Source organism: Dermacentor andersoni, chromosome 2, assembly GCF_023375885.2.
Source record: "Dermacentor andersoni chromosome 2, qqDerAnde1_hic_scaffold, whole genome shotgun sequence".
NCBI lineage: Eukaryota > Metazoa > Arthropoda > Arachnida > Ixodida > Ixodidae > Dermacentor > Dermacentor andersoni.
This window is the reverse complement of record NC_092815.1, coordinates 14,277,989-14,293,937: the sequence shown is the minus strand read 5'-3', so window position 1 is coordinate 14,293,937 and position 15,949 is coordinate 14,277,989. Positions and strand designations below refer to the sequence as shown.

At 45.8% G+C, this 15,949-nt stretch overlaps 2 protein-coding genes across 3 annotated transcripts in view; both read left to right on the top strand.

Moving 5' to 3' along the window:
- The first annotated feature begins 9,686 nt into the window (after window positions 1-9,686).
- Window positions 9,687-11,016, top strand: LOC126542954 (eukaryotic translation initiation factor 3 subunit G-like). Its single transcript, XM_050190074.3, has one exon. The coding sequence runs from the start codon at window positions 9,860-9,862 to the stop codon at window positions 10,715-10,717; it is 858 nt and encodes a 285-aa protein (XP_050046031.1). The 5' UTR covers window positions 9,687-9,859; the 3' UTR covers window positions 10,718-11,016.
- Window positions 11,017-14,556: 3,540 nt separating this feature from the next.
- The window catches only part of mus201 (rad2 superfamily protein mus201), a 41,057-nt gene continuing 39,664 nt past the window's right edge, over window positions 14,557-15,949 (top strand). Inside the window, exons 1-2 of one of the 2 annotated variants that reach the window (XM_072286349.1) lie at window positions 14,557-14,952; window positions 15,158-15,333. In XM_072286349.1, the coding sequence (XP_072142450.1) occupies window positions 14,865-14,952; window positions 15,158-15,333 (264 nt within the window). In that variant the 5' untranslated portion in view covers window positions 14,557-14,864. The remainder of the gene's footprint in view (window positions 14,953-15,157; window positions 15,334-15,949) is intronic. The other variant, XM_072286348.1, reaches the window with a different exon arrangement.

Genomic DNA, 15,949 nt, shown 5'->3' with positions numbered 1-15,949 from the left:
CACACACATGCACTGTGTGTGTCGCCTTTTCATTTCGTCCTTGTCATTTTGCACTGTTATTTGTTCACTGTGAATCGGAATCAACTACATAGCTCATCAACAAGCCTTAACCCTTTGAGGGTCAATTTTATTTGCCATATGCAACCGCCCAGAGTCTATTTTTTTTATTGCAAATTCGAATTCTTCTTAGAGACTTATTTCGAAAAAAATTTACCGCAATTTTTCTAGGGTGATCGTAAAGTGAAAAAAAAATATTTTGCATTCGTATGTATGTACTCTTCATTCATGAATAACAAAAGAAGGAAATAAACTTATAAGAATTAAAAATTTGATGCATTTTTAATACACATAGTTCAAGGCCTTGAAAATGCGCACACGAGAATATTTCGCAAGACTTGAATGTTCCTGCTCTTACACTAATATGTACATCCATAGCGTAATCGAACTGCATAGGTGCGCCCACTCAAGAAAACTGTGTGGTTGTGTGCCCATCAAAAAAGCACAATGTGTGACAAACTTTCGCAAGTATAAAAAAATAAAGCAATGGAAACGCATGCATGGCGGCATCCTTCCTATGCGCACCCCTGTGAGCATTAATGAGCGAGAGACAGGCGGTCGCCCTTTGAGCGATTAGTAACGAGATAGCCATCAGTTTTGCAAGCGCAAGAAGCCGAAACCGCCCTCGCAACAAAATCCGAACCACCACCCGCCCGCGCGCATGTGCGCAAGTGGTAGTATATATAGATGCGCGGGAGCGAACTCAGCGCTAAAACAAACCATGCAATGAAAACCGAGAGAGGGAGGCGCGCAGAAAAAATTCCCTGTATTCCTATATAGTGGCAGCACATGACAGAAAAGAAAAAGTTAGAAAATTGGCGCGCTTTTTAAACATACGGACGGCACCGTAAATATACGTTATCGACCATTTTGGGACTTGTTCGCGGCGCCGTATATTTACGTCATTGACCCTCAAAGGGTTAACAATGCTCATGTTTTTTCTCCATAGAATATGAACTCTTGTTTGGTCTCTGAGCCGTGCCTATCTCTATGCGTTGAAGCTATGTCTATCACTTGCCTTTCCATTTGTGGGATGCACTTTTTCTTCACAAGTTTGTTTGCCTCTATGCCGATATTACAAGTATTTAAAAGATGAATATAGTTACATGAATAAGGTTGTGTTTTAGAAGAATGGGCCAAGTGTTCTACAGAAACGAAATGCAGTGTAAGATAGGATGTAGGATAGGATTTTTCATGTAAGGTAGGATGGTGAGTGTTGTAAGCACTTCAATTTGTCATGTTGATTGTGTCAGCCATTGGTGATTGTGTTATTGTGTCTCATTTGTTCTGGCAACTACATGACCCTATGTCTTGCATGTGCAATTAAGTTGCAGAAGTAGATCAAGCAGTGTTGCAACAGGCGTGCTACCACAAAACACCTACAGCAAGGTACCATTTGGGTGCATTGGTAGTGATGAAAGCTATTGACACCGTGCGGCACCTATAGGGGCCGTGGCAGAGCACTGCATTAGCACCACCAACGGCTAGTTCAGAGTTACGTTGTGTGCTACCGCGTGCCACAAGATCTAGAATTCCATGCATTCTCGCACACGTGCTTACGACTGTTTCGTTCATAATTGATGTATGCACCGTCCGGACGCGGCAGAGACCTCATGAGCTGAAAATTAATATAGAGAGAGAGAAATCAGTGGTGATTTAGCGGTAAGTGTGAGAGAAAAGCGTGAGCATTACGTTGCACCTCTTTGAGGTCCCAGATCCATTATTTAAACCAAGTTCACCACATTGAGAAGTGTTACTCAGGAGCTTACTCGACATGCATCCTGCCTCTTCAAGGATCGAAGTGCAACAGATGGTGGTTCAGAGTAGACCATCATCAGTTGCACTATAGGTGTATATATGTATATATAAATATATTGTATAGCTCTACCACGTGGCTGGCTTTCCATGCTTCACACATATTTTTCTGCTTTAACACGTAATGCTAGCGCATTAAAAAAATGGCTAAATGTACTGTGTTGTGTGCTGAAATGTTGCTTCTACAGGTAGCATCCATTGCTCCAAAATTGTCCCCTGTTTTTAATGCAGGAAAAAATCCCTGACTGCTTCCCACGCTTTCCAGCAACTGAAGCGTGTGTAACCATAATTATTACCGGGAAACGCTGGCCGGGAACGATATGCACGAAGGTTAAAATGTGGCCTCTTACTTGGGCTGCAATGGATGGATGGATGGATGTTATGAGCGTCCCCTTTAGAACGGGGCGGTGGGTTGCTCCACCAAGGTCTTATTTTATTGCCTAATGTCCTACCTATGTTATACCGGTGTCACACGTACGCTTTTGATCGCGATTGGAGCCGATCCAGATCGGAGTTCTTGATCGCGATCAACAGTGGTCGCTGCTACACCGTTTTAGCGATCCGAATCGAGTTATTATCGTCTGCTGGTCATCAGCAACTCTCAAAACTGCATAATCTATTAGCTGCTAATTCATATCTGCAAAATATGGTTAAATTTGGACAATAGGTCCATTTTACAGCTTATCATTGCTGGCAAAAAATTTTAAACATTTTTTTATTGAGCTGGCTTCACTTCTTGTTTTTAGCCTTTTCAAAATACTGCACTAGAGGGCGCAGACATCAGCCTGCGATGATCGCGATCTGAAATGACCATGTAGCAACACCCGATCTGGATCAAGCTCAATCACGGTCGGCCCCGATCGCGATCAGAAGTGTACGTGTGACACCGATATTAAAAAAGAAACTATTAATTCCCATAACCAAAGTTTTTGAACCCCTATTGTGAACTTTGTTTATGTAAGCCTCCGTTTTTTGTTGTTTCCCTACTTTTCTTACACCAATCTTCCAATCACTTCTTACTAATCTGTTGCGGACATGTTTACTTTCCCCCTGCTCTCACTGAACCCAAGTGCTTCAAGGAGGCTAGTGGTGCCTAAAATCGACCGCTGGGCAGATATCTTCACATTCTAATAAAGCATGCTCCATTGTTTCCCTAGCATTACCGCAGCAAGCAAATGCTTCTTCCTTCTTATGTCTCGCTTTATAGGTGCGTGTTCTAAGACATCCTGATCTCGCTTCGAAAAGTAATGAGTTATTGTAAATTGTTTCTTTCCTGATTTCGTTTTTTTCCTCTTAAGCAGTTACTCATGGCAGGTTTCTTTTCCATTGCCACCACTAATGAGGTTATCTCAGCCTCTCTGACTTTACACTTGACATTCTTTGTTGCTGTGTTGCTCACCATGCAGGCCGCATACTTGCTGGTAAGCCTCCTCATTCTTTTTGTCCACTGTGAATCAATATTATTTTTGTACAAATACCTGAACACTCTCCCAGCCCATTTACTTCCTTCCATATTCCTCAGTCGTTCTTCATAACTTTACTGTGAGCTTCCCTCACTTCAAAACTTGTTCAGCCCATATCGCCCTGCACAGCTTCGTTTGTAGTCTTCCCATGAGCACCCAATGCGAGGCGTCCCACTGACCTTTGGTTGCCATCGAGCCCTGATTGTAACCCTGATTTTAAGCAAACGACCGCATTTCCAAATGTAAGTCCTGGAATCATTACACCTTTCCACATACCCCGGGGCACCTCGTACCTACTGTATCCCCATAGCGCTCTGTGTTTCATTCTGGTCACACTTCTCTTCCCCTTTACTAGTATTGTTTTTTCCTGTGTTTCCATATATCTATTGCCTTCGTTTATCCATATACCAAGGTATCTATATTCTTTTACCTGTGATATTTCCTGGCCCTGTATTGTCACTGTCTGTTTACTGTTTTCACTGAATACCATAACATCTGATTTTCTGATGCTAAATTTCAGGCCTAACTTATCGCTTTCCTGTCCACAGGTATTAGCCAGACGTTGCAAATCACTTTGCTTATTAGCTAGCAACACAATGTCGTCCGCATAAAATAAACCTGGGAGCTGCTGCTCTACTACTGTACCTGCCTGTTTGTATGAGAGATTAAACCCGATAATTTTTCCTTCTAGCACCCTTTCCATCCTCACCATGTACATCATAAACAGCAGCGGGAATAAAGGGCACCCCTGCCTCAGTCCCTTGTTGATATCGGCTTTCTCCTCGCTCCTCATCTCTTCCTATTCAGCACAAACAGTATTTTCTAGGTAAATCTCTGTCAAGAGCTGTAGACAATCGTCGCCTAAGCCTTCCCCTTCCAGAATATTCCTTAAAATGTTGTAGTCTACGTTGTCATATGCTCCTGTAATCTCTAAAAAGGCTACATTTAACGGTCTGCTTTCTACTCTTGATATTTCAATACACTGAGTAAAAACAAATAAGTTATCATCCTAATACCTACCTATTCTGAAGCCATTGTGAAGCTCTCCCAAAATGCCATTATTCGTTGCCCATGCTTGCAGCTTTAATTGCCTTCATTGCTAGCCTGTATATTGCCGATGTAATGGTCAACGGTCTATACGAGCGAATTCTTTCTTCCACTTACCCATATAAATTAAATTCATTCTACTTTGTTGCCAACTGTCAGGTATTTGTACATTTTTTAAAGTTTTTCCACTGCTTTCAACAGAGCTTCCTTACTTTTTGGTCCTAGTTCATTAATCAGCCTAACGGGAACCTCGTCTAGCCCTGTGGTTGTGGTGGTGGTGGTGGTAACAACTTTATTGACAATTTGGCAAATTCATGGCTGGGCCTAGGCCAACCCCGAGGAGGTCCGGAGATCCTGTCTCCTTGCCGCCTCACGGGCTTGCTGGATGGCCCATAGTTGATTTTGGAGGTTTGAGCTGCGCAACGCAGCCGTCCATTGCACCGCAGCTTCGTCTAGGGAAACTGCATTTTCTCTGCATATAACCTCACATTCCCAGAGAATGTGTCTAAGAGATGCATGAGGCCTGCGGCATAGTTTGCAGTTATCATCTGAGTAGATGTTCGGATATATTTTCCTGAGATGGACGGGGTTAGGGAAGGTGTTGGTTTGTAACTGCCTCCAGTCTACCGCTTGGGCCCTGTCGAGATTGGGGTTAGGGGGTGGATAAACACGCCTGGAGTTTTGATAAAATTTTGTAATGTCACAGTACCTGGTCATTCTGTCCCTCTCTGTCCATGCCTCCGTTGGATTTCCAACCCCAAGAGACGACCCTTCTTTGCGGGCGCGTAATGTGAGACCTCGCACTACGCGGTGGACCTCCTCATTGAGGTTGGGTACAGGGGTGTCGGGGGACGTGTGAGTCGGGAACCATATAATGTGTCGTTCCTCTGTCTTCTTGGAGGTGACATAGTTCGCGTTGGCTTTGAGTGTAGCCTCAGTCTTCGGCGAAATTCTGCCTTGTGCATAGTTTCTGACCGCCGTCTGTGAGTCACTGAGTACGTATCTGCAACTGGGGTTAATGATGGCTAGGGCTATCGCCACCTCTTCCGCTACCTCAGGGTTTTTTCCACGTACATATACTACAAGAACACACCAATTGTTTGTCAGTATTGAGGACGGCCACTGCGAAAGCACGTCGATCCTCGTATTCTGCAGCGTCTACGATTAGCGCTTCCTTGTCCCTACCGAAGGCCTGGAATAAAGCCTTGGCTCTACTCTCTCTTCAACCCTGATTGAATTCGGGGCTCATGTTTTTGGGTAGATTAGCCACCTGCAGCTTTTCCCTGATCACGCTTGGAAGGGGTGTCTTGTCGCCGTGCTGCTTGTTTTAACTTATACCGAGTTTGTCCAGGATACTCCTGCCCGTTCATGTCTTCGCTAGTCTCTCGAGTTGTGAGATTTGGTGTGCCTCAATTAACTCTTCGAGCGTGTTGTGGACGCCTAGCTGTAGCAGAAGTTCCAGGCTTGTGCTGTTTGGAAGGCCCAGTGCCTTCTTGTGTGTTCTTCTAATGAGGGTGTTCAGTTTGGCATATTCGGCCGCGTACCAGTTGTGGTAGGCGGCCACATAGGTAATGTGGCTAATAACGAAGGAGTGTATGAGTCTGACGATGCTGGCCTCCCTCATACCCTGATGTCTGTTGGTGATTCTTCTGATGAGCCTCATCGTGTTCGTGATCTTAGTCTCCAAATGCCTGACCGTTTCTCCGTTGTTGCCGTTCGATTCTATGATGAGTCCGAGCACCTTAATCTGCTTCACCCTGGATATTTCTTGTCCGTCCTTGGTGCGTATGCGTATTTCTTCGTATGCAGCGTGCTGGATGTAAGCCTTGGGGGGTCTTCCCCTAAGCGTCAGGCGGTAGAGGAGGAGTTCCGATTTTTCGGGCGAGCAGACGAGACCAGTTCCGACGAGGTACTCTTCCACCACCTCGACCGTGGTCTGTAACCGCTGTTCGATTTCTCCGTGGCTTTTCTCGGACACTCAGATCATAATGTCGTCCGCATATATTGTGTGATGCACTGCCTCGATGGCGTTGAGGCGCTCGGGGAGGCCGATCATAATGAGATTAAAGAGCATCAGCGAGATGACCGAGCCTTGCGGGGTGCCGACGCTGCCCATGTTCCTGTCTTCGGATGTGAGTTTGCCCAGCGTTAAGGAGACTTTCCTGTTTGCGAGGAAATCCTGAACATAGCTGTACGCTCGGTTTCCTAGATTGAGTGCGGCAACGCTGCATAGTATGGCTACGTGAGCTGCATTGTCGAAGGCTTTCTTGAGGTCTAATCCTAGAATGGCCCTGGTACCTCTTGTTTTGTTGTCAAGTATCTGGTGTTTGATTTGCAACATTGCATCCTGCGTGGAGAGATGGGCTCGAAACCCAAGCATGGTGTCCGGATACACTTCCATGTTGTCCAAGTTTGCGTTGATCTGGGTGAGGAGGGCATGCTCCATCAACTTGCCGACGCACGACGTAAGGGATATTGGTCGAAGGTTGGCCAGATCTAGGGGTCCTGGTTTGGGGATGAGCACCATTTTTGCTCTTTTCCACTGGTCGGGGATGCATCTTCGTGTCCAGCAATCGTTAATGTACGTGGTCAATTCGGAGATGGTCTCGTCCAAGTTACGAATGGTCTTATTAGTTACGCCGTCCAGTCCCAGGGCCGACTTGCTGTTAAGCTTTTGCAAAGCGGCCCGGATTTCCGCCTCACCAAAGTCTTTGTCCAGAGAGAAATTGGGTTTTTCCATGTATTCCCCCTCTTGAATAGTTGGACTCTGCGGGGCATATCTGTCGCAGAGTTCGGAAAGGATTTCTTCCTCGTCCTTGACGTGTGTGTGTATTAGCTCGCGCATGGTTTCCCTATGTGTTGCCTCGGTCTTGGCCGGGTCTAGCAGGTGTCGGAGCAGGCGCCATGTGTGACCGGTGCCAATCCGTCCGTCCATCGCATTGCAGATCTCATCACATTGTTGTTTACAAAGAGTTCTGCAGTGTTCTTCTATTTGTTTGTTGAGTAATGCTATGCATTTCCTCAACTTCCTATTGTGTCTTTGTTTCTGCCACCTGGCTTGAAACGATCGTTTGGCCTCCCACCTGTGCACCAGGCGGCTGTCGATCTTCTCGACGGGAAGTTCTGGCATCACGGTCTTCGTTACTTTATTGACGTCAGCCATCACTTTTTCGGTCCATTGTTGAATGTCTGTGATGGGCACTTGCGTCATTCCGGCTGGATTCTTGCGGAACTGGTCCCAGTCCGTCCATTTGAAGATTTTGTTGGGTTCGATCTTTAAATTCTCCAATAATTTCTTTTCGAGAATTCTGTGGTCACTACCAAGGTCTTCGAACCTGTTATTCCAACTCGCTCCTCTCGCTTTCTTCACTGATGTTAGATCGGGCGTGGTGTCTCTTGTCAGCCCGGTTCCCATTTTGGTGGGAAAGCTGGGGTCGGTGATGAGGGTCAGGCCTGTCTCCTGTATATCCTGCCATAAAGCCTTGCCTTTGGCTCTCGTATAGGCGCAGCCCCACGCTCTGTTCGGGGCGTTAAAATCTCCCCCGATTAGTAGGGGATGGGAGCCCGCAATGTCGGTGGCCCTCCTAAAAAGGGTTAGGAAGCGCTGTCGTATGTGCGCAGGGTTGCTGTATAGATTGAGGATAAACATGCTGGATTGGCTCTTGCTTTTGGGTATAATTTCTATGAATACTTGCGCCTAAGAATTTTCTCTTCGGCTTTCTTCCAGTTGAACTTTGTCAGCACCAGCTCCTTTTCCATCTGGTTCTCTTTCATGCTCTTTTTTTTTTCTCCAAATACAACCTCGTCATTGCCTTGGAAAGATTCAGCTGTTATTTTTCGGATGTAATTTAATGCCACGTCCCCTCCCAATTTGTTTCCATCTTCTAGGATATGCTGTTGTTCTTGACTTGCTGCCTAATAAGTTTATGTGGTTCCAAAATATTATAGGTGCTGCCTTCTTTTTCTCATGTATTTCTGACAACCAACGTTCACTGTCACCTTTTACCTTTGCTTGCACCAGTATTTGAACCATAGCTTTTTTCTCACGGTATATTTCCCATTTACTGGCTACTTCACCCTGCAGCAGCTGCGCTTTTTTTGCCTGCCTATGCCCTCTGGATGCTGTGCTCGGGATGAGGTTTAGAAGGCGAGCGCCATCTGGAGGTATTGCAAGGAACTGCACGCGCGGCTCCGTGGCTCGCGTGCTGGCGCGCGCAAATGGCGGACGCCGTGGCCGGTCTGTGGAATGGTAGGAACGCTGGGGGGTTTCTTTGAGTTTTCGTGTAACAGAAATATAAATTTCGTGTAAAGACAAATTATAATCCGACGCTATCATGTCTGTAGGTGGTGTTTAAGTCGTACTTTAAGATTTTTCTGCATATTTTAGCTTGAGAAATTCAATTAGTTCCGTAGCTAGCTTCCTTGCGCCACATGAAGAACCTGGGTATGGGTGGTTCGAGAAACGACGCCGGATTCTCTGCGACATGGGTCCCTTAACGCTGTCGCGTTAAAAGCGAGTTGCAAGCAACTGGGCACCACCGATGTGGCCGAGCAGACTCTCGTTGAATAACAGAGCGCCAACAATCTCAATCGCAGTCCTTAGTGAGACGCCACGGTAATAAGGATCGAGGTGGTGTACTTATTAGGACTTAACTGCAGCAGTTACTTGTATATTTTGTGAAAACGTTATTTGTTTACACCGGGCGCGCTGTTCTCGTTTGCCGTCGTCTGCTACAGCAAGTACAGGAGACCGCCGCCAGGCCTGCCGAGCACAGATCGCAAAGGGCGTGTAATAGTACCACATAGGTGTTCTGTGATACCACGGTGGTAGAGGGTACTAGACTATAAAAAACGGTCGTACGTTGAAAAAAAATTGATGCAAGTTTCCTTGTAGCAATTTGTACGATTAGATGGATGTCTTATTTTTCCTTAATTACCTCTATCCATAGAGTTTCATATTAGTATATTTAGAAACTCTATGCCTCTATCCATCTTGCGGGTTTCCGCAGAACTACTACGTCAAGTTTATCTATTATACAGTTTACCTATTTACCTATTTACCGTTATAATTTGTATATATTCTGTATGAGCATTGACTAGATTAAAGAGAGCAATGTACCACTTGTGCAACTAATTTCTTAGTGCTAAGCATAGAGATTTCTATTTAATTTTATACTAAAATTGGCATAGAGTTTCTAAATGAATATATACTATGAAAATTGGGGCTACGTCCATGGCCCCGGCAGCAGCATCGCCAGCATCGTGTCGATCATCATCATCTTCTTCAGAGCAGGCACGCAGGCAGGTGTTCAGTTGTTCTTTATTCTATGGGTGTTCTGTGAGAGGCAGGCAGATATGCACGCCGACATGTGACATCTTCTACGTCGTCTTTTATGGTATTTGCTATCGCCTTTCAACAGCACCTCGAGCTTTGGATGCTCGGTTTTAGCTCGGTTTGAAGCACATGTGGTGAAATAATGCCCGTTGCCGACAACGCGAACCAGCCCAGTTGGGCTGACCGGGTCGAGCAGGGCGAAGACGTTCCGCTGCCGTCCCTACCTGCGCAAGTCGAAGCCTCGGACGGGGAAGAGAAGGTCACTACCGAGTTCCGCGAAGATGAGGAAGGCAGGAGGGTTAAGGTGCTGCGGCACTACAAAATTGAAAGAAGGCAAGTTTCCAAGTCTGTGGCGCGAAGAAAACTTTGGAAGAAGTTTGGTGCTGCGAAGAATGACCCGCCGGGCCCCAACGCGGCCACTACGGTGGTGGGCGAAGAAATCCAGATGCAGTTTGTGAGTGCCCAGGAGGAAGAGACTAGCCCCGAGGAGGACATGCTGGCCAAGTTACGCAGCCAGAAGACCAAGATGGTCAAATGCCGAATCTGCAAGGAAGACCACTGGACTACGCAGTGCCCCTTTAAGGATAAGGTTGCCCTGCCCGAACACCTCAAGGAGGAGGCCAAGCCTGTTGCAGCCGCCGAGGTTGAGGAGAAGGTGAAGTCCGGCAAATACATCCCGCCGAGCATGCGAGAGGGTGCTAACCGTCGCGGAGAGTCGATGGCGCAGTCGCGCACTAGGGACGAGGCGGCCACTATCCGAGTGACCAACCTGTCTGAAGACGTGCGTGACTCTGACCTGCAGGAGTTGTTCCGGCCCTTCGGGCAGATTGCCAGGATCTATCTGGCTAAGGACAAGGTGACTGGACAGTCCAAGGGATTCGCATTTATCAACTTTGTACATCGCGAAGACGCTGCCCGAGCCATTGCCAATGTCAACGGCTTTGGTTATGACAACCTGATCCTCTCCGTCGAATGGGCGAAGCCATCTGGAACTGCTTGAAGACACCAGCAGTAAACGATGAAGTCTCCAGGGGCTATTAGTTAAAGTAAAGGAATTAAAAGGCCATGTGACTGTTTTGACTTGTGTTCAAGCTTAAGAGGGGCATTATCAGCATTCTGTGCGGATTCAATTTTGGCTCGTGTTCAACTCTGCCACTTAGATTGACCAAGACCCTCGTGCATTTATATGAGTCGCACACAGCCAGATGGACCATGAGGCATTGATGTAGAACATAGGTAAAGGGAACAAGTTGTTGGTTCCTTATTAGGTAATAAAAACAAGATTCAATGGCTCATTCATCATCATCATCATCAGCCTGTTTTATGACCACTGCAGGACGAAGGCCTCTCCATCCGACCTCCAATTACCTTTCCCTGTCCTGCGCCAACCGATTCCAACTAGCGCCCGCGAATTTCCTAATTTCATCGCTCCACCTAGTATTCTGTCGTCCTCGATTGCGTTTTCCTTCTCTTGGTACCCATTCTGTAACGCTAATGGTCCAACGGTTATCTAACCGGCGTGAGGGGCTCATTATAAAAGCAAGGAAAAGAGAAAGTTGACATGCCAGTTTGTGCATGGGGACCATCTTTCCCTTTCATAAATCTCCATCTGCCATGTGAATATCTTTAGCACATATTCGGTTAATAAGTGTATACTTGTCAATTGGCCATCTGCTATAGCCTCGATCCTGTCTAGATAGGCTGGAAAATTTGGAGAAATGCTTGCATGCCATAGGGAACACCACCAATGATTCTTTACATTGAAACATCTTGTGAAGCGTTTATAAACGCCTAGCCAAACAATCGCCACAAAGAAAACTTAGCTATGCATGTGCAACCTTTTCGTAGTTTCTAGTTCAGATTTCTTTTTGACCATTTGTTCCCATGTGTGTAAATATAAATGTTTCAAACAGCAAATGTTCTAGAATAATTGTGTCCCTTTCTATGTTGCGCCTCGTTTTGTACTACAAAGCAGTGTTTGTTTCTTCTGAACAAGGGCAGTGTTGCTGGAGACATCCTCTGGTTAATGTCTTTAAGAGGAAGCTTTAGCTCGAGTGCTCCTATCTAAATACATGTAAAAGGAGAATTCATTTTTCTCAGCAACCACTGCTTCAAATTTGACGAGGTTTGTTGCATTTAAAAGAAAAGCTTAAAATCTAGTGACTGTTGGTTCTGAATTTTTGAGTTAGGTCGTCAATTTTTTTAATAAAAATTGGCAAAATAGAAAATTTTCAAAAAACGAAACTATCAAGTTTACAACTCTGTAACTCAACTAAAGATGATAATACAATTCTGTGAATTGACATACTGAATTTGTCCGCTTTGAATGATCTAATGGATTCCGTTTACAGAACCGCGATATCAGTTCTTGATGCAGAGCTATGAATTTGTAAACTCCGTGCTTCTATTTCTTTCAAACGGTGAAATATTTAAAAATCGTTTTAAGAAAATTCAAACCTTAATTCGGAACTCCGCTTCGAACAGTCACTAGAATTTAACTTTCTCTTTCAAATGCAACAAATTTTATTAAAATCGGTCCAGGGGTTATTTCATAAAAACGTTTTTGCGTTTTACATGTATTTGAATAGGCCGCGTCGGATTTGGGCCCGAGCTAAAGCTTCCTCTTAATCTGTCTCTTGATCCCAAGACTTTGGTGTTCTTTTCTTCTTTTTGAGTATTGGTTCCCTTTTAGCTTCATGCCACTTATATTTCACAGAACTGAAAATACCTTTATTCAAAATGTATCTGCAAAAAATATCGAAGTACTTGTGATTCAACCTGTGCCAAAAATTTTAATGTGTAAGGTGTATTAATACAGGAAGCTTAGAGGCTTAGACGTCTGGGTGTTTTTATCTTGGTATATCAGTACGGCATCATGTAGCAGTTCACTTCTTTCATTATTTTTCATAATGTTTTACATTCAGCATGAATTTCGAGGGACTGGGTGGATGCTTTCCAAGTATGCTAGACATGAAATAGCTTGTTCTGATATTTGGCATTACTGTAGGAACTTCTTGCATGGAGTCCACATTCTGTAAACATGATAAAACTTCTTGAGTAATTGAAAATTCTTAATCCTCCGCAGCAGTACACGTTTCCTGACCCGCCGTGGTTGCTCAGTGGCTAGGCTGTAGCCACCATAGTACACTGTAACCTTAGTGTTAGGCTGCTGAGCACAAGGTCGCGGGATCGAATCTCGGCCACGGCAGCCGCATTTCGATGGGGGCGAAATGCGAAAACACCCGTGTACTTAGATTTAGGTGCACGTTAAAGAACCCCAGGTGGTCGAAATTTCCGGAGTCCTCCACTACGGCGTGCCTCATAATCAGAAAGTCGTTTTGGCACGTAAAACCCCATAATTAAATTTTTTTACACGTTTCCTGATTCTGAAGATGCAAAACTGGTGCGACTAAACTTGCAATGAACCAAATTAATTGGCACCTGAAAAGGATATTTGCAGCCATGCTTGCATGCTTGCGAGATTTCGCTACAAATTGCTTACAACTTTGTGATATTGCAGGCATCGGCCTTTGTTTATGCACACATCGAATTCATTCAATGTCATGTGCATTACGTGCATACCAGTACGTTACATCGCAAAGGGCTATGTATTTGTCACTCGAGGCAATGCTCGAAGTCACGGAGGAAGGAAACTAAGGAGAGGCCCTACCCCCTCCGCGCGCTAGGAGAAAAGTGTGGCGGAAATGACGTATAGGTTCTCATTTCTTTTGCTGCTTTTTTATTTTTTTTGCTGCATGGCCACGCCTTTTGGGCCACAATGGCGGCGTTGTACTGATTTTTTGAGCGCGCACACGTGTTGCTCTGGTAGGTTTCGTGCCGTGGCAAAGGCGCTGTGTGGGCGGGTTTGCGTTAGTCACCGTGTCTTGTTGCGCTGTGTTACCTGCACCGTGCTCTGCCGGATGTTGCGCGAGCGCGCGCGCTCCGCGTGCGAAACCACGCGCAGCGCGGCGTGGTTTCGCGAAAGATGTAAACAAGAGAGGAGGGTGGCACAAAAGGCGGAGCATCGCCATGAGCAACGCCAACTTCCGGCTTCACTTTTGCTTCACAAAGAGTGACGTCAGGGCCTCTCCTTAGTTTCCTTCCTCCGTGCTCGAAGTCGACCCATGGTTAGCGTTCCATATATAGTAACCCTATTCATGGTCAGTGAGAAGCGTGAAAACACCATTGCAAACATGCCTCCATGATTGCAAATAACGTCGGTGCGCATTCTGCGGATAAGTCGGAGCGTCGGCAAGCCACAGAACACCTCGTTACATGCGTCGTTACAATGAAGCGTCGCGCTGGACATACTACCGTACTAAACTACGTCACGTAACTGGGAAATTATCCTTGAAAGCGATATAGCCACACAGCCAATACATTTGATTCTTTATTCTATATAATAGAGCGCTAGTTCTTGATGTTGTACGTTTCTACTGTAGACGTTCGTAGTCAAGTTTACTAGCTTTTTATTTTTACACAGTGCTCTGGAAATATTTTTCTCTTCCTGTGCAGAGTATCATATTGATGGTCATATGCGCTCCTGCGAAAATGTCTGTGCCTCCCAATAAAAATGTATCAATTTGCTTACGTTTTCAACCTACAGCGCAGTCACATAACGACTCAATCCAATGAGTGAGGCGTTTGTGGACGACTACCATCTACCATGCGACTACCTTCCTTGCCGCTAGAGCCATTGCTAGAGCTGTAACAAAACGGCGGGATTTGTCAGAGAAAGAGTTCCGGCATCGGCCGCATGTGACGCTAACGTTACCTTACTTCAGGCTGTAGTGGTGGGTCTCTTCCCTCCATGCGCTATCAGCTTATTGTTAACGTATGCTTATTTGTCCACTGTTATGCGTTATTATGCTTTTTCATGCTTCATGCTTTTTATCCAACGACTATGGCGTCCGCTGCGGCTGGTATTGCCTGGTATTGCGATGACACGATTCGCATCGGAGCATTGTTTCACACATCACCACTTTGAGAGCTTGTGGCTGTGTCGGCGCGTAACATACATAAATTTCAGCTGAACGTCGCCATAGAAAATGGAGCTTCTGTTCACTGTGTTTCATCCTCGAGCTTCATCTTAAGTTGCCTGTGTTTCTGTCGTGGTGCCGGCTCCCGTTTGGCAACAGCACGTGGCAATGGGTGTTCACGGCCTATGGCAGGTTCTAGAACCTGCGGGGAAGCCGATCGCCCTCGAAACGCTTGAGAACAAAGTTCTCGCCGTCGGTATCCTTTTGTTTTCCGGGTAGCGCTTGCTTTGATTTCCGCATGCTTACGCCGAAGCCGCTTCTCAAAGCGTCTCAATTAAAGCATCAAAGCATTTAGATCAAAGCTTTCTTTTTTTTTCTTTTTTTTTGCTTCAACCATGGAACAAAGTTAAGCGAAGCAATTCAGCGTGAGTATACCTTGACGGTGTACATTTCCACTGTAGACGTCAGCTTGTGGCTTCATCAGGCCGTCAAAGGCTTCCGCGATGCCCAAGGCAGCCCCTTGGCCAACGCTCACCTGTTGGGTTTACTTCAACGAGTCTGCAAGCTTCTCTTTTATGGAGTCAAGCCCGTCTTCGTCTTCGATGGAGGCGTGCCACAGCTCAAGAAACAGACTCTGGTCATTATCTTTTAACTTTAAAACTTTATACATCCGAACCCGCCCTGGCCAGGAGCTGATTTCTAAGAACGAAACCAGAGCATTCGAAAGTAGAAACAAATTGGGCAGTGCAGAAGTCTCAGGGATAGCAAGGCTCCCAAAACTATTTGCTGTTATGATACAACCTCATGCGGTTTTGTGAAAGTTCTAAGGCGAAGCTTTCTTTGCCTCTTTCTTCGACTTTCCCACTTCTGCTGTTGCAGTCTGGCACACCGCGTCGGAGGGGTGGGGGGTTCAGAGCATGTGTATACATGACAGGAGCGTGGCAGAGAGGAAAGGCGAGTGTATGAGAAACTCGTTTGAACCTTCGCACCGTGTCGAGTGTGGACAATACATGTAGCAGCAGAGCCGCATTAAAGCGCACCGTAGGGTCTATGTGACACTACGGAAGCGGTCAGATGTCAAATTAACATTTCTGTGCATGCTGCGGTAGCTTTGCGGCTATGGCATTGCTCGAAGTCATGGGTTTGATCCCGATTGTGGCAGCCGCATTTCGACCGAGGCGAAGTAAAAATTCTCTTGCACTTGGATTTGGGGACACGGTTGAAGAACACCACGGTGTCAAAATTAATCCGGA

Bases quoted from the DNA above. Each gene is read 5' to 3' on its own strand.
- LOC126542954 (XM_050190074.3), top strand. From the start codon at position 9,860: ATGCCCGTTGCCGACAACGCGAACCAGCCCAGTTGGGCTGACCGGGTC.